Here is a 22507-nt window from a genome sequence, read left to right as displayed (position 1 = left end):
AATGACCACTTTGCGTCCATTTCGCAGTAGATCTATATAAACCCTATATTATACAAGGAGTATTTTGTACAATAAAAATGTGCAGTAGAAACTGGTAAAAGAATTGTCTAAAGTTGTTAAATCATTCCTGTTTTTATCTAGTAAATAACAAAAAATAAAACTTTTTTCTTCATATTTTAAATGTAGATCGACATATAGCTATAGAAGTTATCAAATTTTTGTATGTATGTACGTATTTCCAGATTGTCCTGTACGCGACTGGGGCAGTGGGCCATCGGCTACGTGACGGTCGACGGTGAGATACTGCAAACGATACCCCAGAACAAGAGTTTGGTGCAAGCGCTTCTAGATGGTTATAGAGAGGGATTGTAAGACATTTTTTTTTCTGTGTATTACTATAGTTTTGTTTAGGATTTTTTTTTTATCATCTATAACTATCCGACTATATGAATATTTTTATACATTTTACTGAGTTACTATGGTACATAAAGGTTTGGGAGCACAAGCTATAACTGATTTACAGGCTCGCTACAGTACAACTTCCAAAAAAAACGTTATTCATAACAGTAGGTATTTTACCGCTTAACTGTTCTATGAAACTATGATAAAGTTAGAGCCGAGAACCGACGTTAACAGTGCTATAAGGACGAAATGTCAGGATTCTTAAAAGTACTTCATTTAATAAGTGAATTTGATATCAGTATCACGTCGACAGACTTTCTTATAGTGGCAACGTTGTGATTTTTTTAACATATACAAGCAATACTAGAGTTATAGATGGTTTATCGAGCGTTCATGAATAGTCAATTTTTAACAAACGTTTGATAGGCATTTATAGGCATACAGCATTTTAACTAATGAACGCAAGTCTCGTTATTAAAATCAAAATTCGCAGCTACCTATACCCGGACGGGCGGGACGCGAACCCGGACCTGAGCAGCGCGATCATATCGCCCGCAGAGGACCACATCACGGTCACGCAGGAGCAGTACGAGCTGTACTGCGAGATGGGTGCGTTGTTTCGTCATTACCATCATCATCATCGTAATCACCATGCTCATCATCACCATCGTAATCACCATGCTCATCATCACCATCACCAATTTCATCCTCAATATTGCCACCACCACCATTGTCATTATTATAATCATTACTGTTTTCACCATCATCATTTTCGTCACTGTCACATTCTTTCTCATTCTCATAAATCACAAACCTACACTCTTACACACACGCATACACACTCATGCATGTACAGACATAACACAACACACACACACACACACACGCTACATACATAAATTTTATATTTTTTCTTTGTTTGTATTTATATAACTTTTCCTTTTCCTTTAGTACGGTACCAACGTTTTGTTTGTATGTGTTTATTGTATGGTTGAGAAATAATTATTTTTTAATTTTTTAAATATTTTATCACCATAACCAATTTCGTCATCTATATTGTCATCAACATCATCATTATCATCAATAACAATTCGAAGGAAGGTTTACCTCATCAAAAACCAATGCTTTCACCCGGCTCCATCCGCGCTTAACAAAAACGTAAAACAAAAAATTTGGCGAATTGGTCGAGCCGTTCTCGAGTTTTCCGCTTACCGACACGTTCAGTTTATTCATAATTATGTATATCGTTTCAGGCAGCACATTCCAACTGTGCAAGATATGTGCGGAGAATGACAAGGACATACGCATAGAACCGTGCGGGCATCTATTGTGCACGCCGTGCCTCACGGCTTGGCAGATTGTGAGTTTATCTTATTTAATTTTTACTGTATATTTTAGTTAGGACCACCACGTCCTTGGTGGTTAAGGTGGTTAACGCGAGAGCATAGAACCCCCTGGGGTCCTGGGTTCGATTCCCGGTCGGGACGGAAAGAAATGTCTCGGGTCTGGTAGGATATAGAAGGTTGATCACCTACTTGTCCGTAAAGAAAATCGATCCTTGAAACAGATGTACATCATCTGTCCCATACCCACTAGGGGACACGGGATTTCACTACAAGTTATATCAACAAAAAATGGATATAGACAGAATCTGAATAAAAATGCAAACAAAATATAACAAATATATTTTGTTTGTTCTATCCAACCAATTCAGATACGTTAGGCAACACATAAACACCGCGACACGACAATTATATATACATATATGTTACATGTCTTAGATAGAATAATAGAGTTTCACCGAAATTGTTACAGGATTCCGAGGGTCAGGGGTGCCCGTTCTGCAGAGCCGAAATAAAAGGCACCGAACAGGTGGTGGTCGATGCGTTTGTACCACCACGACCGCCGAATACCACTTCTGATGTTAAGTGAGTCAAATCTGAGTTCTAATAAATAACAAAAAAAAAGAAAAAAAAAGAGGAAAAAGGTCATGGATGACTGCGGAGAAGGACCACTTAAGATTTTAATATGGGACCAAATCACACTAATATTATAAATGTGAATGTTTGTCCGTCAATCACGCTGAAACTACTGAACGGATTCTGATGATATTTGGTATACAGACAGGACAGGGATATTTTTTATCCCGATTAAATGCTCCCTTGGGATAAAACAAGTATCCTGACATCTGGTTGGAGCCTGGACGAGCGTCTATTTTTTACTTTCCTATAAAACACAATAATAATCAAAAAGTCTATCACTTAAAGACCCACGGTTTTATTGAGTATCGAGACTTGAGCTTAAATAAAAAATAAAAAATTTAAAATTTCAGAATGGCAAACACGAAGACAGCAGTGCGACCGGTGTCATCCAACTCGTCTGGGTCCAGTGGATCGTCGGGTTCTTCTGGGTGCAATGGATCTAGTTAGTATAGAAATAAAGGATATGTTTGAACGCGCCAATCTCAGGAACAACGGGTCCGCTTTGAAAATTTGTTCCAGTGTCAGATAGGCAGTGGCGTAGCTAGAGGGACAAGGGCCCTGGTGCATAGGGAAAGATTCGGGCCCTCCTCGCCTCTTTCCGCCTTCCTCCCCTCTTTCAAAGCTGTGGTTAGAGGGCCCCCTGAGCTCCGGGGCCCTGGTGCACTGCACCACCTGGCCATATGATAGCTACGCCACTGCAGATAGGCCGTTTATTGAGAAGGGCTATAGGCTATATATCATCGCGCTAAGACAAATAGGAGCGAAGCATCATAATTTATAAAGAAACTAAGTAAAATTACCCTCCTTTTAAAAATAATGTAATGAAACATTCATATCGTTTGGGACTGAATAGCTTTGTAGCTTTTGCTCGCGGCTTCGCACGCGTTAAATTCGGAGTAGTTTAATAGATGTTATTATACACATAAAACTTCCTCTTGAATCATTCTATCTATCAAAAAAAAAACCGCATCAAAATCCGTCCCGTAATTTTAAAGATTTAAGCATACATAGGAACATTGGGACATAGGAACAGAGAAAGCGACTTTTCTTTTATACTATGTAGTGATTCAGAGTGATTTTGTTATTGCAAAGAAATAAAATAAAAAATTATGAACGTATGAATGAATAAAATTTTCGTTTTCTCTTCTTTATACTTTCATATAAAAAAAGATTCTAAGTTGTTCTGTTTTCTTTTTAATTCTTATTCTCTTTTCGTGTCCTCCTAATTTGACAATACTTTGAACGAATTTTCAGGTTCGGAAGTGACAATAGCGAGCAACGCTAACGGATGGTCATCCAGAAACACAACATTCAACGGACTCACGGATGACATTGATGATGCCGAGGTAAGAAATATGTTATAAATTAAAAAAAAAGGGGGGGGGTGTTTAATATTAGTATGGTAATAAGAATGTTGATAGCCTCCTTGGTACAGTGGTTAACGCGTGAGCGTAGAACCGAGGCGTCCTAGGTTCAATGCACAAAAAAAATGTCTCGGTCTGGCAGGACACAGAAGGCTGATCACCTACTTGCCTTTACAGAAAATCGATCAGTGAAACAGATTGATATCATCTGCCCCATACCCCAGGACATGAAGGGACACGGGATTTCACTTTTTTTTTTTATAAGAATATACTGCAATTCTACACAACTGCCTAATTGATGCAGTTAGCTGATAACAAATCAACTAGTCAGCCACCCAGGAGCCAATCACAAAAACTATTAACAATGTGAGGGTAGTTGGTCCGAACGTTGAATGAACAAACATGTGTAACCCGGACGGTGTCGGGACAATTGGCCAGTATATGATATGTATTTTACTTGTGTAGTAAGTAAATACAAAAAGGTTATCTAACTAAGATCTGACGGAGAACTAGTCCTATAAAGTTGAAAGACAATTTAGCTAATACAGAATGAATTTACGAATAGCTTCAACATACCATGTCCCCATTTTCTTTTTTTTTTTTTTTTTTTGCACACGACTAAAAGTATATAATATCGATAGTCGGTTGAAATTGAATTTCAAATGAATATAATTAAATAAAATGTTATCTGTTGTATGAATACTCAAACGAGTAACGAAAGACGCGATTATAATCTTTTACCTAGGTAAAATAAAATACATTTTTGCATGCGTTTTCCCTCGTTTTATATGTGTTGTTTTACTCTTTCTAGCATGATTGGATGTTTTGTTTTTTCATTGCCTGATTGTTTGTCTTGAATAATTATTTATCTATTAATAAACTATTTTGTTTTGCAGAAGCGAGAAAGAAAATCGCCGCATGCTTAGATTGCACGTGTTTCGTTCGGACGATTGCATTTTGTGTTGCGTTGTACATTGCGCGCTGAGAATGGCTAGATTATTTGAATGTATAAATTGTTCATACATTGCGAGCAATGTATAATAATAATGTAATTAAAGACGGAATTTTTTTTATGGTGTTAATGACCATTCAAATTATGGTAGTAAGTTTGTATGGATGATATTGCAAATTAATATTATATAATTATTAAAAATTTATAATTAAATATAAATAACATTGGCTTTCGTCCAATTTAAAAAAATATATAAATTTTATAGAAAAAAAAAATCTCGAATTTTTTCAATGTATTTGACCCATATCATTTTTCAAATAGTTTCATATGCTTCAATTTACACAAGAAATCTTATAAATACATTCACAATTGTGATCTAGCCATTCTTTAAACGCAATTATCGTATACATTCCATCCGTGATGTCCTGTTGTTTGATTTGTTCGCTTGTTTGTTTTATACTTTGCGATAAGTTTGTGTCCGCCTTGTGTTTTTTATTTTTTTTTTCTTTAATGATACGCATTTTATTCGACTCATGTTTTTTTTTCATCACGTGTCATATACACACCAAATTATTGTTTTTTTTTTTACAATATTTTGACTAATGTATCTACGTTATTATCTACTAGATATACAAAATTGCATTTTTTTTTTTTATAATGATATAACATTTTAATAAAGATAATATAAAATAATTCGTCATTAGCATTTAATACTTTAAGAGAATAAAAAATAAGGATTTAAATAACTTTTGACGAAGAGTGTTAAGTATTTTTTATTCAATTATATTGAGATAAAGACAGTGTTTTTTTCTATATCTGTACTCTTATAGCTGTACTCGCTGTTGTTATTTTAATACATGTGTAGTTCAAGTGTTTTTATTGGGAACGAATCAAACAACATAATTATATTTAAATATATGAATATGTATGATTTATTGATTGCATTTATCAGTTAATATAATATAACAGGGTCTCGACACATCCATTCGCTTTTCTTACGGAATGTTGCATGTCATATATCGTATGTTTTTTTTTAATCTTTTTTTTTTGTTGACAATTTGATTAGATCAAAACTGTTGTTAAATTATATTTATCATTCGTTTTAACGACAATTATTTATAACAGATTTTTTAAAATTATTTATGACATAGTTATGGAGTAAGTCGTTTTGATTAAAAAAAAAAATCACTAGAAAAAGTACAATTCTTTATTTACTGTCGTAAAAAAAAAAAAACAAAAATTATATATTTTTTGATTTGCATTTAACTCCAGCATGTGAATGTCCGGTATCGGAATGTTCGTCCTGCATGTGATGTCGTTACGTTACGCTTCATTAACCAGGTGGCAAACCATGACGTCTTAAAGCAGGAGTAATTCCAGTGTTAAAAATTGACGGCGCAAGACGACCTATCTAACTCTTGTTTTTTTTTACTCACACGGGAATAACTCCTGCGTTAAGACGTCGTGGTAACCCTCCGGATATGTTGACAGTAAAATATAATAATAATATTAACATTCAAGAAATAAAGATATATTCAATAAAACTGTTTTCATAGAATTTAGGTGCTAGGCTGGATAAGAATAGTTAAGTTAAGAGAAAAGTTAGAGTTTTTTCTTTTGACAACAAAATCTCTGTATCGCAAATTCAGAGAAAAATAAAATTACCCTGGTAGGTTTGGGCTATGTCGTTTACTCACTGTACTTGTTATTTGACTTGTCCATAAATGCAATTTAAAATGGACATATTTATAATTTTTTTGAATAATAGAATTATGTCATACTAGCTGCGCCCCGCGGTTTCACCCGCGTATGTCCGTATCCCGTAGGAATATCGGGATAAAAAGTTGCCTATACGTTATTCCAGTTGTCCAGCTGCCTACGTACCAAATTTCATTGCGTTCGGTTTAGTAGTTTTTGCGTGAAAGAGTAACAAACACACACACATCCTTACAAACTTTCGCATTTATAATATTAGTAGGATAGGATTTCGCTCGTGTGTATACGAGTTACAGATTCCATACGATTGCGAATGGATATGGCTAGTCCCTCCTAAATTGTTATGTATATATTATATACTATTATAAATATTTTTCTAACGTTAATTATATTATTTTTGTTTCAATGCATTTGTGTTGTATTAGCTTAGTTGTTTAGCGTTCGTTCTATGCGTGAATTTTTATAAAATTTACTTGTATTTTTGATAAAGTTGTTTTTTTTATCGGCTAAATCTAATGAATCGGTAAAATTGATAAATATTTGAAAGTGTTGTATTGTGAAGTTTTTTATTTATTTATTTTTTTTAATTAAATAAACTTAGGTACTTAAATTAATTATGTAGTTTTTTCGTTGTATTATATATTTCGTAGACGCTAAGCGGCTTTATTATTTTCAATGCAGTTTTGAATATTGTGTAAATCTAGTTAAGATAATAAATGATTATGTTTTTTTTTCGAATAAAAGTAAGGAATGTTGTTTAAATTATATTGTACGAAAAAATAATATTATTAAATTAGTCCTTGAATAAAAATCAAGATGACATATATTCTAGATTTTTCTAGATTATTACAATATAATCAATTATTTTACGTAATAGAATAAAATAAAAATAATCAATTCGTTGATATGTTTGTCTCTTTCACTCACATAAAAACATTTGACTAAGCAAGAAAGAGACAGAACATTTTGTCAGTACCTTCCTTTTCGGAAGATTTAAGAAGTTGCATCATTATTTATCCCAGTGTGGGTATTATTAGATTTCTAGACTTATTAAGTTACTCATATTAATATTATGTTATTTTTATATCAATTTTCTTCCGATTATTTATTATTTAAGTGTAATTGAAGGTTGACAATATACGCTTGGGTGATATGTGGCGCTTTTTTTTGTTTCATTTTTGTGTTGTTGTGGTTTTATTTTTGAAGTGAAACTTCTTTAGAATCGTTGTGATTTTAAACCTGATGCAACGGAAGAAACGACAGGTAAGAGACACAAATACAAAAATGTGTAGAATGAAGCCGGCAAAGAATGAGACAGAAATATACATAATATTTTACATTTTATGTATATTCATCTCATTCTTTTGTCGATTTACTGAAGTTTCACTTCTATCGTGTGTGAATCGCACGCATTCCTTTTTTTTATTTTATTTTTTTTTTATTTACTCACTTTTTTGTTACACTTTATTGATGTTATTTTTGGGGCTATGTGATCGCAGACCTTTCTACTGAGTCTACCAATTTGATGGTTCTTTTTGTATTTGAAAGCCGTGTTTGTATGTTTCGTGTGGTCCTATTTAAATTTGGTCTAGTTTTGACAATTTGAAGGTTTAGTTTTTTGCGAAAAAATAATTTTTATAATTTTTATCATCCCCTTCGGATCACATTTGAATGTGAGTATAGGCACTTTTTTAATAGTTGTGAGCAATGCTAATTCATATTATAAAATATATTTTTTTAACTCGTACTGTATATGATCAATTGTCTAAAAACATCAATCAAGTCACTGTGGTGATAATTAGAAATATTTTTTAAAATGAGGTCTGCTAGCGCCGTGCTTAAGATTCTATTTTTGTTAAAATTTTTGATGAAATTTAAACGTATTTAATGTGATTCATTGAAACACAAAAAGTTATGACTAAGTGAATTAAAAAACAAGACTGCAGTGCAAAATGCTGGCAACAGCATCACAAAACGTATATACACAAATACAAGTCTCCTGGGGGCTGAGAAACTCGAGGTGACTCCTTCAGTGTGAAGAAGATAGAGTTACATAGGTGGTCGATCGCCCTCACTTTCCCAGAGTGGTATTCGTACTGCTCTAGGACGTCATGGACACCCCACGTCTGATACTGTAAAATAATTATTTAGCTTTTTTCTTCACATCAGCATTGCCACGAATTACACGCAGCGACTTGCAGGATGCACCTATATAGTTTCCATACTGGTCTTGCTAAATTGATATTAAGTTATGCTCGATAATTTAAGAATACAGTTGGGCAGAATTAAACGCTTTGACATATTAAAACCCAATTCGGCTTGCAAATGTACCGGTATTGTCAAGTATATTACGTACATTAATTTATTATGTTTAAGTGATATCATAAAGGACGTTAATTCTAGTTAGTATTCTTACATTAACCTCCTTTATTACTAATAAAGCTATAACATCGCCAGTTGATTCCACTGAATTTATTTTTAATTATTCACACGTTTAGTTTCATTCAAAAGTGCAATGCAAATAAACTAATAATACAAAACAGAAGTTATCCCGTTTCTGTTAAGTTATTATCAACCTTATTTCCATTAGGATTGGGCGGAATTTAACGCAGCAACATCGACAATAGACGCGTTACGTCCCGGCGTGCGTTCGGCCGGCGCGTCCCCGCGGCACTCGCCCCGCGCCACACGTAAAGCTCCAGCGCCCGCTGAGAACGCGTATGGAGAGCTGCGAGCCCCGCCTCTACCACCGCGCAAGAGCTTATCGCCCGCTGAGACTATTGTAGCGGCGTCTAGCGTGCAGGATATAGCCGCTGCTAGCTCTATAAGTAAGTGTCTCTACAACAGAGTCAACAGTAATGAGAGTCTCCCGCTGAGAATGCATGTGGAGAGCTGCGAGCCCTGCCTCTACCACCGCGCAAGAGCTTATCGCCCGCTGAGAGTGCATATGGAGAGCTCCGAGCCCCGCCTCTACCACAGCGCAAGAGCTTATCGGCCGCTAAGACTATTGTAGAGATATAGCTAATGCTAGTATCTCTATAAGTGTTTCTATGGTAGAGTCGACAGTTCCTGATCGTATTTTCCCCATTTGTCCCCTACAATTATTTTTGGAATCACGCCTTAACAATACATTAATATACATAAATTGTCAGTTCCAGACCCCAGGCGGCGTTCTTCCTTGGAACCAGAACCGGATTTGCGACACAAACTCACGTCTGTCATCACCGGCTCCACAGAAACTATCACTGGCATCATCGATACGAGACATGAAGTGGTAACTACCGTGTAGTAAAATAATTTTTATTAAATTATAGTAAAATGCATAGAGAACTTCACTGCCAATTTCATCAAAATCAATACAGTAATTAAGTATCAAATGTACATCCAAATTTTCGATTTCATAGTATAAATAAATAGATTACATGGCAATTTATAAGATTCTTCCTTAAGAAGTCATTTCTTAGATGGCATTTTAACCATTATACTGAAAGTCCTTTCATATCACCAACTAAAATTTTTATTACAGATACCCCCCGACCCCAGAGCTTTCGAAAAGCCCAGAAGAGCTTGCACCCCCCAGTCCAACAGTCGGCCCCTACCCGCCCCCCCTCCAGAGAGACAAGATGAACGAACAGACAGACAGACATACATACACGACAGACTAGACAATCGATTGTCGGATAGACTGGACAATAGAATAGACCGGTCCGAAAGATCTAATTCTGAGAATAGGATCTTGGATCGGCACACGGAATTCCGACCTCCGGAACGGCCAGACAAACCTGGTGAGTTGTTTTATAGTATACTAGCTGTAACCCGCTGCGTCATTTGCGTGGTACCTGGGTGAAAAGTAGCCTATAAGCTAATCCGGACTGTAATCTACCTCTGTTTCATACAGATAAGATTACAAGTATATAATATGCAAGGTTTAAATATCAAAACACTAAAAAAATTTAGGATCGCTCCTATACAAAATGAAATATTTTGTTCTTACTTTTACTTATCATGTACATTTAGTATTCTAACAAGTAACCGAATATAAAGTGGATGTATCTTTGAGAAATCAGGATCCCTCCTCGTGATAGATGTTTTGCTATTCCTTAAAAATTTCTCAATTATGAAGTAATATAATTATAAATACCTTTTACTCTTCTGGTTACACCTTCTTTTAAATTTCAGATCGAATACAAGAAAGGAGTTTCGACCGAGAGCGTGACAACAGAGCGCCTCCCAGGCAGAGATCTTTGCCGACTACGACTAGTGTCGACCACCAGCCGACCAAGTCGACTACTATGCCTAAGTTCCCATCTGAAGACGTGAAGGATCCGCCCTATGAGAATGTTGGCAGTGAGAAAAATGAATTGGCTGTTGCGCGTGAGTGTTTCTTTGTCATTTTTTTTGTTTTTTTCGGCGTGGTGAAGGTTTTTTTGAGACTTTTTAAAGTAATTTGGTTTATTGCATCTTGCATTGTAGTCTATACAATATCTATCTATACAATATCAATATATAACAATATCTAAATCTAGGACAAATAATTTAGTACTTTAAATTATTTTTAATAAACCGCATTTATAAATTCCTTGTTAATTTTTATTAATCCTATCCCTACCCGTTTTAGGCCATCCAATTATTTGATATTTTTCCATCCTTTCCTTACTAACACACATTATAGTATACCATAGCATAGATAACATATAATCTCGTCTATTTACATGTTTCATTCTATTTTCCAGCGAAAAAAATCAACCCACTCACCCACGACAAACACGGTAGGAAGTACAACGACAACGTATCATATGAAAACATAAATCTCGACTACATAGCGCGTCTAGTCGACGAAGGCTACCCAAAAGACATAGTCGTGAGAGCGTTAGGCATCACGCGGAACGATCTAGAAATGGCGTGCGATATTCTACACGAGTTTGGTACTAAAGTGCAGAATAAGTGCTAGTTTGACATTTTGTTCTAGCTGAGTGAAAAATTTTACGAACATTGGATGGACTGTGTCGTTTCAATCGCTTTTCTTTGATTGAATAATCAATTTAATATACCATCACGTTTGGCACGGGTTATTCGAATGTGCCATTATTATTGGCACGGATACGACTTTATTGATTGTGACTAAAAAGCATTTGTGGTGCTTCTGTTTTATTTGTTTGTTGTCAATTTTTAAAGACCATTTGTATATATGATACTTGTGCTGTAAAGTAACCAGTGTTTATAAATAAACGGCTGTTTAATTAACCGTTTAACTTAGTTTAATCTGCTATTTTCAATAATGATTTTTATATTGGCAGCTTTATTTTTATAGAATGTCGCGGCGGGTTTTTCTTAAACATTGGTTATTTATTATATGGAACGGGTCTTCTCAACCTTATAATACCCAATAATGGATGAAAGCTTTTAAAATAACGTGTTTCACATGTGACTCTAAGATCAAATTAATAAGCAATTACGAATGAAAATTGTACCTTTTAATATAAATTCGCCTAGAATTTCTTGTTAAATGTATTTAGTGAATTTGAAAAAAAAAAAATATTTGTATATGTAGAAAATTTAACGTAACGGCCATTTGCAATTGTTAAATATTGTATAGTTTGGATTTTAAAATGGCGATTGTCAACCTTATTTTTAATATGATTGAATCTTTTTGGACTTATCTTAGTAACGAATTCATGGAAGTGAGTTGAAATTGTGGTTTAAAAATTCGTTCAAATTCTAAATGCGTGTAAGTAAATTTATAATTGAAGTAATATTGCTGTAATGATTCAAACAAGTACTATAGATTCTAGGTTTGGGCCTGGTTAATGATAACATTTCAGTCTGGTAGGAAATATTGTAAAGATAATTAATTATTGATTTTTATGTCTACAAAATCTCAATTGTTATATTGTTATCTTGTATTATTATTTATTATGTTGAATTATTAACGCTAAAATATATAATTTCTTTTAAATCAGGCTTCCAAGTAAAACCCACGTTATTATAAATTAAAAATATTATGATTTTTTTTATTAAAAGTTATTTTGTTTTTGTTTTTAAAAAGTTATCTAGGACGCTCTGACGTTTACGCTAAAATTCGGATCTAAATTACAAATATACAATTTCAACTTTAATTTAGTTTTAATAAATAACTGAAGAATCAAAATGAAAACATTTTTTTTAAAATCATAAACACGAAAATTTAGTCAAAAATAACTATGTAAACTTTATTTTCTTATTAATTCAGCTTATTTCCTTACATGAGATCGAAAACAGTGAAATGTTTGTTTATTATAAAGAAAGAGCATTATTTTAATCGTATCGATATTGCCTACAATCGAAATATCGTTTCCAAATAAACTCAATTATTACTACTTGTAAACATATGACCTGTCATAGTGACATTTCACGCATACACATATATCGTATTATAATGATCTTAGAGTTGATTTTTCAATGCAGTTAACATTATGAAGAACTACGTTTAAGAAAAAAAGCATTATTTTTTAGCCAAAGAATATCTTTGGTTACTAAACCAACAAATACAAATTATAAAAAGAAAAACAAACAAATGTCACAGAGATCAAATAACTTCGATCGAGACAAAGGCAATTTAAAATTGCTCATAGTGGCCATTGAGGCTCAAACAAATATGAACCGTAAATATTTAGCATTACGATTTGAATTAGCTAAGTTATATATTTATTTCGCTTCCATTTTACGTTAGAATTCCCATCTCAGTATTGTATCTATACAATAATATTTAACTATAAGTAAATATATTTTCATATGATAGGTATCTTATACTTAGCTGTTCACATAGATTATATTTTTCATAATTACGTATATTTGTAATAAATTTTGACACTTTGACTTATGATATTGCAATATGATTAGGATAATTGTCTATGGGCGGTGTGCTGGAATGGATTCTGTTCAATAGATTTCGTTTTATCTCCTACTAAAAAATATTGGAATTCATGTCAATCATTTTGAATAAAACCTATTCCTTTTACGTTCGTGTAATATTTAAATATATCCAATTATATTTTTTTTGGCTATCTATATCTATGCTGATGGTGGAGTGTCTGTTTTTTATGTTAAAATAACCGCTTTTTACTTAATACATGGTTATATACATTGTATGGTTATGTTCATAGAATTAAAAGGAAATCTTTGACCGAGTCTTAAGTATTACAACTTGTAAATACAGTCTCAGTACATGGCCAGTGATAGTAAACGAACTTTGAATTCATTCTATCATACAGTCAATAGCCATAGACAAATCGTGTAAATAATTTTTTTTATAAATCTCTTGAAGATTTTCGCAATTTTTACTTGAACGACGGTTTATTTTAAGAAGAGCTTAAACACGAATGATCTTATAAATTCTAAATAATGTCTATCGAGGTGCAATTATTTCGGTGTAAGGACGGAATTTTCAAATGCTGCCAGGCGCTCGTGATTAAAGTATGAGAAATGAACTAATAAGCGTACGTTTTTATATATATAATTTGTGAAATAATACAATATTTTTTACACAACACATTGCCTTAAATATCACTGAATTAACATAAACTAAAATTCATTATAAAAACCACGAATTAAAAGTATTATGAATGACAATATAGATAAAACATCATGTTAACCGGAATCGATGAATTATAAAAATGTAATTTAGAAACAATCGGAAATTTGAGGAAAAACGAAATGTCATCGACGTTTCGACAGCGCACTACTATAGACTACAGACAAAAAATGTCTTCTAAATTTGAAACATTTAAAGGGTTATATATATCCGAGTCTAATAATAATCGGATATTCTAAAAAAATAATAGCGAAAGTAATTGTAATTCTTATTGTAATTAAAATAGCGTAGTTCTTACCCACTGACTTAGGTATTGAAGTGACATATCCACCAAGTAACTAGTCAAAATAAACTGCATATTTTCTTTAAAAATATAACAAAAATTTGTAGCTGTCGGTGGTACCATTAAGTTACTCTTTCATTATCGCGCCATCTGTTGGCAACGGCCGTCAATGAAATCTGTAAAGGCCTATTTTCATTTATTATTCATCTATGCCAAATGGAAGGCCTAATTTTTGTAAAAGGAATGGTTTTAAAAGTCAAGTCAAGTCAATACAGATTAGTACATAAATATAATGAGTAACTTATTTTGGTATCCTGTGACAATTAGGCTGTGTATACACTTATGGATATAAAAATACCTTGGTAAATATAAACGTTGTTTCATTAAGTGTATAGATGCCTTTAAATTAATGTATTTTTAATTTAATAGACGCATGATAAGAATTTTGCACGTATTGTATTAAATGACTACATTAATAAATGCCTTTTTAGATATTTTTTTTATTTTTTCTAGCAACCAAACTATTATGACTTGGTAATTAATAAATTATTATTATTCGATCGAACCGTTTGTCTTTTATTTTACCATACTAATTTATATACAAATAAGATGTTTTTATTCATGTCTTTATATAAATTTTTCCAAGCATTATATAAAATGGAAAGAAAATAAACTCCATATTAAAACCAAGCTATTTCGTACGGCATGTTATATTCAATTAATTGAATTACCTACATGATCGATTTAAGAAAATGCAATCAAATCTATTTTCATTACAATCATAACTCTAGCTTCACTTGAATCATACAAGTTGATATCAAAATAATCACAAACTCTGACGAATCGATTTTTATTCGTTTTGTCATGGCTATTTTTATTACCATATGCGTTTTATATTTCTACGTGAGTAATCCATAGATATTAATTGATTTATTTAATGGTATTTGATCTGCTTACAATACACATTCATGTTTATTTTTAATTACATTAATTATGTCTCTTCATCTGATAATTTTTCTTGTCAATGGTTCAAGAAATGATAAAAGAAAGAACAAATTTTTATACGCTCTGTTACCTTTCTTAAAAGGATGGGTCCAGAAGCACTGGAAACACCACCCATTATTGTAATATTGATTATAGTCGACGACCTTCCTTCTTTATAAATATTTTTCAAACTCAAACATTTATTGATTCAATGTCTCCTTTTAGAAGCATTTTTCAGTCGTCACAACATTTTTTTTTACCATTTATTTGATATAATTTTTTTCTTTGTATTATTTGATAAATTCTTTTCAGAATCAACCAATAGTCTGCCAATTTCGCGAACACATAGACTTACAGAAAATATCAGAAATTACTTTCAGAGACGAGAAGTATAATGTCCTTAAACCAACCATTCATATTGTCAGAGATCATTTTAAGGATGTCATTCAAAAACGATATAACATAAACTTTCCCACCAAAAGAGTTTTTATGGACAATAACGGATTCCGACATTACTGGCATGGTATAGAACATGTTCCAAATTTAAGAAAAAATTTACAAAATAGCATAGATAACAAAAACAAAAGTGGAACAGTTCCACCATCTAAAATCACAGACATAAAAGGAAATGCTAAAGCAGAAGTCAAAAGAATTGGTCCCAAGCGTAAACAGCCTAATCGTAAGAAAAAGGTATTTGAAAGAGTATTTGTAGCTAATTTACCGCCAAGAACATTGAGAGAGGGCACAGGAACTCTTGTGAAAACTACGTTTTTCTGTCCATTCTTCGGAACAATGACCATGATGGCTAACGTCAATCTAGATGCCGAATAATAAATTGCATTGAACCAAAGTCATTGTAATGTTATAACAATTTTTAAATGAAACAGCTCTGGAGAAAAATCCAAACTAATGCTACCTACTACGAGTATATTATTGTAATGTTTAAATATTTTTTATATCACCAAACTCGTACATTTCTTCGTTTCGTATTCTGAGATTTTACATTAAAAAAAAGTGGAATTTGAAAGGAATAAATAATGTGAAGAGATCGAATTTCCGTAAAGCAAGATTTATATTTGATTTCCCGTATACAGTTACTCATAAACCAATTAGACAGTTACCTAATGATTTAAACGAAAATTCTAATGAAAATTTCCGGTACGATTTTAAAACAGTTTTACTGTTTAGAATTCTCCTCCGATGCTCCATTTAAAAATCTTCTATTGAACCGCCTTGTCATATAAGGATCGTCATCAAAATCATGCACATTATAGGAACCAAAGGTGTCCAAGAAGCTGTTTACAGCGGTTTTAATAGCTCTTCTGTAACTAGTAACAGGCATTCTTCGCCGCAGAGTTACAACGGGTTCAAATGGTATTAACATACCAGCTGCAGTCGCTATTAAAGGCATTAGAGGAGCAGGGAAATAATAAGAAATAATCTCCATCACTCCATTCACTATACAAGTACCAATATTCTTTAGAACCATCAGAACTTTGGGTTCCGTTAGAAGCTTTCCTATGGGTGCAGTCAGTATGTGAAGAATTTGATAGGTTATCTTCAACGTAGGTTTTGCAGTTTGAAGATTTTGCTCAGGTCTTTTATCTTTGGAAATTTCTATTTCCTCAGACACGTAAGAGAATTTTGGTATGGTAATATGTGTGTCCGCTTTTTGCGAAACCTCGTATTGATCATTAATTTCTGGTTGCTGGGGCTGGAATTCAAAGTAAATAAATTAGAGAATTGACGAATTTATGCGATCGAAAAACAAACATAAATATATTCACTTCCAGGAAAAAATTAACATATTGTAATGAGGGCAATAAATTGCCCTGTGGAGTCCAAAAAGCTTTAGTAAGAATATGAGTATCTATATGAACGCTTATCAGGTCCCGATATTCTGAAATATGGACTAAAATGACTATTTTTCCGTTTCCTTCTCCTAGCCCTTCCCAGTCCAATCCTATTTTCCAGTCGACGATCCTTTCCTTATTCCTGACCCCATAAAAGCGGACAGCGCATTCGCAGAAGCACTATCTTAGCAAATGTTCCTGGTCGGTGGTGATCGCATACCATCAGGCGAACCACCAGCTCAGTTGCCCGCTATGACATAAAAAAAGAAAGTTGTGAAGCATCACACTACACAATAATAACAACTTATACTGGAAGATTTCAAACTACCAAGCTAAATATATTATATAATTGTAGCAAACTTCATTTCAGAATAACATATTATCATGTTGATGATATTTTTAAGTTATTATATACAAACATGTACAAACTTACAGCAGCCATAAAAACAAAAGGATATAGGGACAGTACGATCAATGTCGCAACAAAACCCATTTCAGGACGCTGTTGTAGTCACATTTTTTAGTTTACAACCGAAGCTCGATCGAGTTATAAATGTTCGTTTAACGAGATTTTTACAATGCCATACTGTTTTGATGATTATAGCCATGTGATGAAATTTAAATAAAACAATTTAATGTATATTGGAGTCTTGATACGATGAGGGTAATTTTTGTAATGTTTTTGTGTAGACGTAATTATATTCCGTGAAATTGGCCAGTTGTGCACATTGTGGACTACGTTTGTACTATATATACTATCTGTTTAAGGGGAAATTAATTTAATTAATAGTAAATAATATGGTATACGATGTGTTGTAAGATAAGGTAATTTATTTTTTAACACCAACACAATAGTACGGATATAACGTTATCCTGTTTTTTTTTCATAGCGATTTATAAAAAACAAACCTTATTCTTTTCTATACTTTTTGCTTCAGCTAATTAAAAAAAAAGGAATATTTAAATACTCAATTTAAAACATCTTAATATTGTAATTGTTTTGTAATGTGACTTCATGCACGTGTTAAAAACGATTACTGAAAATGACCGGTTCATATTTTATTATTATTGCAATATCTAAGAGTAACGCGTTAAAATACTAGAAAACTACTTATATTTCGTAATATAAAAGGACTTCTTTAATATTCTTTGTATTTAAGATTTGCAATATTGTCCAACTAATTCACTATGGAAGTTAGTATACCTCCAGTGTAAATGTTAGGTGCCGTAATCATTTCGATAACTTGATTCAGCCTTCAGGCTTATCTACATAAAGTTATCGAATAGTATTTGTAATTACTATATGTATATCACTCTGTCTTTATTTTCCATTTTATTTTGAAGAAATCCCTTCAAACATACTACGAGTATTTTGTTGTTTTCATCACAATTTCGATTTGATAACCGATTCTCAAAATCGAAGGAGTTTTGTAACTGAATAACTCGGTGGGTTTTAACCAATTGACGTAATTTTTTTATGTTTGATATAATAGGAAATTGGTTTCATTTTGGAATACGGCGGTACGCAGTAATCTTCATATAATCGGCATATGTCAGTAATCTTTTTTGTAGAAAATAATTATTAATGTATTTTCCATCTTGATAGATGATGTATAAAGATGACTAGGCAATTCCAGTTAAAACCTCAATTTGCTTCTGTTCTCATAGATTTAAATCACAAAAAAATGATATTGTTCATTATTAAAATACATATCCTATCGACCGCTAATTGCGAGAATTATAACAATATTTTGATAACATTTACATTACAGCTGCTTCAAAGGTTACCGTGGATGAAATGAGTCAATAGCTCTTAGTTAATTGGTTTAAATATAATTGGTTTAAAATTAAATTGCGAAATTCAATTAGGTGGAAGTTAGCTTCGGAGTTATTCAACGTCGGATCATAAAAGTGGACGGCAATGAAAATTATTTATGCGATTATTTTGATCGTGGCAGCTTTTGTGAGCGTGGGGGCGCAGGTAAATAATGTATATTGGTATCAGAATTGTATTTAATTTATTATCTATTAGCTTATCTATTGCTTAGACTCTTTGTGTCGTTTACAAGAGCTGTAAAAAAATATTTTTTAATTAAGAAAGAAGTATTTAAATTTTAACACATACCTAAGTACATACACACATTTTTATTATAAGTTTCATCTGTATGTTTGTATGCTTGTTTGTTTGTATGTAAAATCTTCAAACTCGGTTTTGCCCCACTCTAAACTTTTAATTCATACTGTGTACATTTTTAAGGATCGGCGACAATGAGTTTATTTCATTATCCTGATTAGGATCGAATTGAATAATTTCCTTACGTTCACCCTGTATAGGAAGCCCTGTATAGTTGATTTTATCGTGTTTATAGTCTTATTAGATTTTTAACTTTTCTTTGTATATAAATACATAAACATGAGTTTGTACCCATAATTTTATTTCTACACAAATTTGTTGAATACTGTTTGAGTGAAATGGCTACAAATATACATACAAACATTTCCCGATACGTGGAATGACACAAAATGGAGTCTGTTCTCTGAATGGGGTGTGGGGCTGGTGAATATCACACCTGTTGCGCCGATCGATCCCCTTTATGACCCTCTTTTGTGCCCCGTCGGTTAATGCGCTTCCGTATAATAATCAAGATGTATCTTCTAATATATAAAATTCTCGTGTCACAGTTTTCGTTGCCAAACTCCTCCGAAACGGCTGGACCGATTCTTATGAAATTTTGTGTGCATATTGGGTATGTGTGAGAATCGGCCAACATCTATTTTTCATACCCCTTAAGGATAAGAGTAAGGCAGAACAGCGTTTGCCGGGTCAGCTAGTAGTATATATTATTTGATGATATCGTGCCTTTTTTAGACTATAATCTACACTAATATCAAAAAGAGTTATCACTCAAAAACCACAGGACCGATTTCAAAAATTCTTTCACCATTAATTAGTTTACTGACATACTATGCGCAAAGCCGGGTCGAACAGCTAGTGTAGAATATTTTGAGGGCTTATGCTTTTTATATTGAATAGCCTAAGTTATCCTATCCTACTAATATTATAAATGCGAAAGTTTGTAAGGATGTGTGTGTGTTTGTTGCTCTATCACGCAAAAACTATTGAACCGATTGCAATGAAATTTCGTACGTAGACAGCTGAACAACTGGAATAACGTATAGGCAACTTTTTATCCCGATATTTCTACGGGATACGGCTCATGCGGGTGAAACCGCGGGCCGCAGCTAGTACTTAATAACATTAAGTCACGTCAAATTATAGTCCAGGTGCATTGAAGTTTATCACATAATTAACTTCTCTTTTACTCTCGTTAGTTAAAAATTGTAAGTTAGAGAGAGATAGCGAGTATATTTTTTTAATGTGCATTAATCATGACTGCTGAGATATTAAAACTAGAGGCTCTTTCTTCTAAACTAAACTATCATACGCTTTCAATAAGTTCATGCGATAAATATAAAGAATTTGAATTTATATCTATTATATATTAGCTATCTTTCTGCCCGCGGCTTTGCCTGTATAGTCGAAAGGAAAGGTCGAGACAGTCTTAAGCGTTTTCCCGCATAGTATCCGTTCCCGTGGGAATTCCGGCATAAAAACTATCTTATGTCGTTACTCAAGTCACACACTATTCTCTTGCCAAATTTCATCCAAATCCGTCCAGTGGTTTAGGTGTGAAAAAGAGACTAAGTTACTTTCGCAATTATCTTATTATTAGGAATTCAGGATAATCGTAATTGCATAAAAATTGTATTTCAGGTACCATATGACTATATACCAATAGGCCGAAACGCAAGGAGGGAGGCACCACGATCCCACCCTTCCGACATCAACCTTATTTATGAAAGACATTTTCCTTCCCGACGCAAATATATAACTTGAATTTAAATATTTATTTATTTAAACATTTGTTTGTTTTTACCCACATTATAAATAAATTTATAAATAAAAAGAAACAACGATCGTCTAAATTAGCTACTAGACCTGTGCTAGGCGTTCGATGCTTTCCACTCCATGAGACATGAATATTAACAAGTTTTAGTCAACAGCTTTATTCATTTGGTATCTTGTTGAAAATGTATTGTTTCGAATTCTTACGCACCTTTCAGTGAACTCTATCGCCCTAATTCAATAATATGGACGATAGTTCAAATTTATACGCAGTTTTTCAAGATATAAACAAAATTGTAATGACCTGTTAAAAATTGTAGACCATTTTTAGCTTTATTAAATAAAATACTATATTATGACAAATTTTCTCGAATCCCTTAACTTAATGTAAGTATAATTTAGCAGTAAATGAAGAAGATATTTTATCAACTTATAAAAAAGTGCTTTTAAAGTTAAGTTCTTTAAATATATCCGTTAAATATGCTCGAGAGATTTTAAAAATCTCTTTAGTAGATAAATACCAATAAGGAAATAAGAAAAGCTACCAGTCTGAAATATCGAAATTGATAGTGCAGGGTGTTACCTCTGTAATATTATCTGTGGTGTTACTGTATAAATTTTAGTAACATAAAACCCCGCTCAATCGAAGTGAATATCACATTGAGTTTAACAGGAATCAAATAAAACATAATACGTATGACAAAAGCACGCTTCACACTTTAATAAATAAACAATTTTAACCTACAAAGCAAGCATAGTTTTTGATCCAATCAAAATTCGTTATTTAGTGGGATAAAGTCGGGGCAGATATTTGGAGGAAATCAGGCATGGTTGCTGGCGGCGCGGAGGCTTGCAACCAAGTCGTCCACGTTAACATTTGATGGTACTGGAGAAGCCAACTCAGCATATCTACTAGTGTAATCAACGTATCCTGCTGGTTGATCTCCCTGAAATTATGAATTCATTGTAAAAACACCAATGTCAAATATCTATACTAATATTATGAAGGATTATATGTTCGCAAAGTTTTCACGCAAAAACCAATGAACCGATTTCAATAATTCTATCACCATTAAAAAGAAACTTCACTGAGTGACATAGGCTATATTTGTACCGCGGGCGAATCCGGGGCGAACAGCTGGTGTGTTATAAATGCGAAAGTGTGTATGTACTTGTGTACATTTTTTCACGTCGTCATGTCACCATTTTATAGTATGGTTTTTGTTACTGGCGAAAGGAGGTTAGTGAAATCCCGTGGCCCCTAGTGGGGTATAGGGGAGATGATGTACATCTGTTTCACTAATTTTCTTTATGGACTAGTAGGTGATCAGCCTTCTGTGTCCTGGCAGACCGAGACACTTTGTTTGTGCGTCCCCACCGGGAATTGAACCCAGGACCCCTCGGTTTTACGCTCACGCGTTAACCACTGTACCAAGGAGGCGGTCGAAAGGAGGTTAAACAGGGATATTTGTTATCATTGGAGGGACACAAGCT

The 22507-nt window shown here is 33.2% G+C and overlaps 1 protein-coding gene across 1 annotated transcript; it reads left to right on the top strand.

The window, feature by feature from the left end:
• The first annotated feature begins 222 nt into the window (after window positions 1–222).
• LOC119835949 lies at window positions 223–14823 on the top strand. The gene is made up of 11 exons (XM_038361082.1): window positions 223–368; window positions 896–1011; window positions 1656–1762; window positions 2218–2330; window positions 2735–2826; window positions 3639–3730; window positions 9007–9244; window positions 9569–9690; window positions 9943–10201; window positions 10596–10790; window positions 11150–14823. The coding sequence occupies exons 1-11, from the start codon at window positions 223–225 to the stop codon at window positions 11365–11367; spliced, it is 1698 nt and encodes a 565-aa protein (XP_038217010.1). The 3' UTR covers window positions 11368–14823.
• Window positions 14824–22507: the final 7684 nt, after the last annotated feature.

This window comes from Zerene cesonia, chromosome 22, assembly GCF_012273895.1.
Source record: "Zerene cesonia ecotype Mississippi chromosome 22, Zerene_cesonia_1.1, whole genome shotgun sequence".
NCBI lineage: Eukaryota > Metazoa > Arthropoda > Insecta > Lepidoptera > Pieridae > Zerene > Zerene cesonia.
Note: the sequence above shows the minus strand (reverse complement) of the source record. Positions and strands in the feature narration are given on the sequence as shown.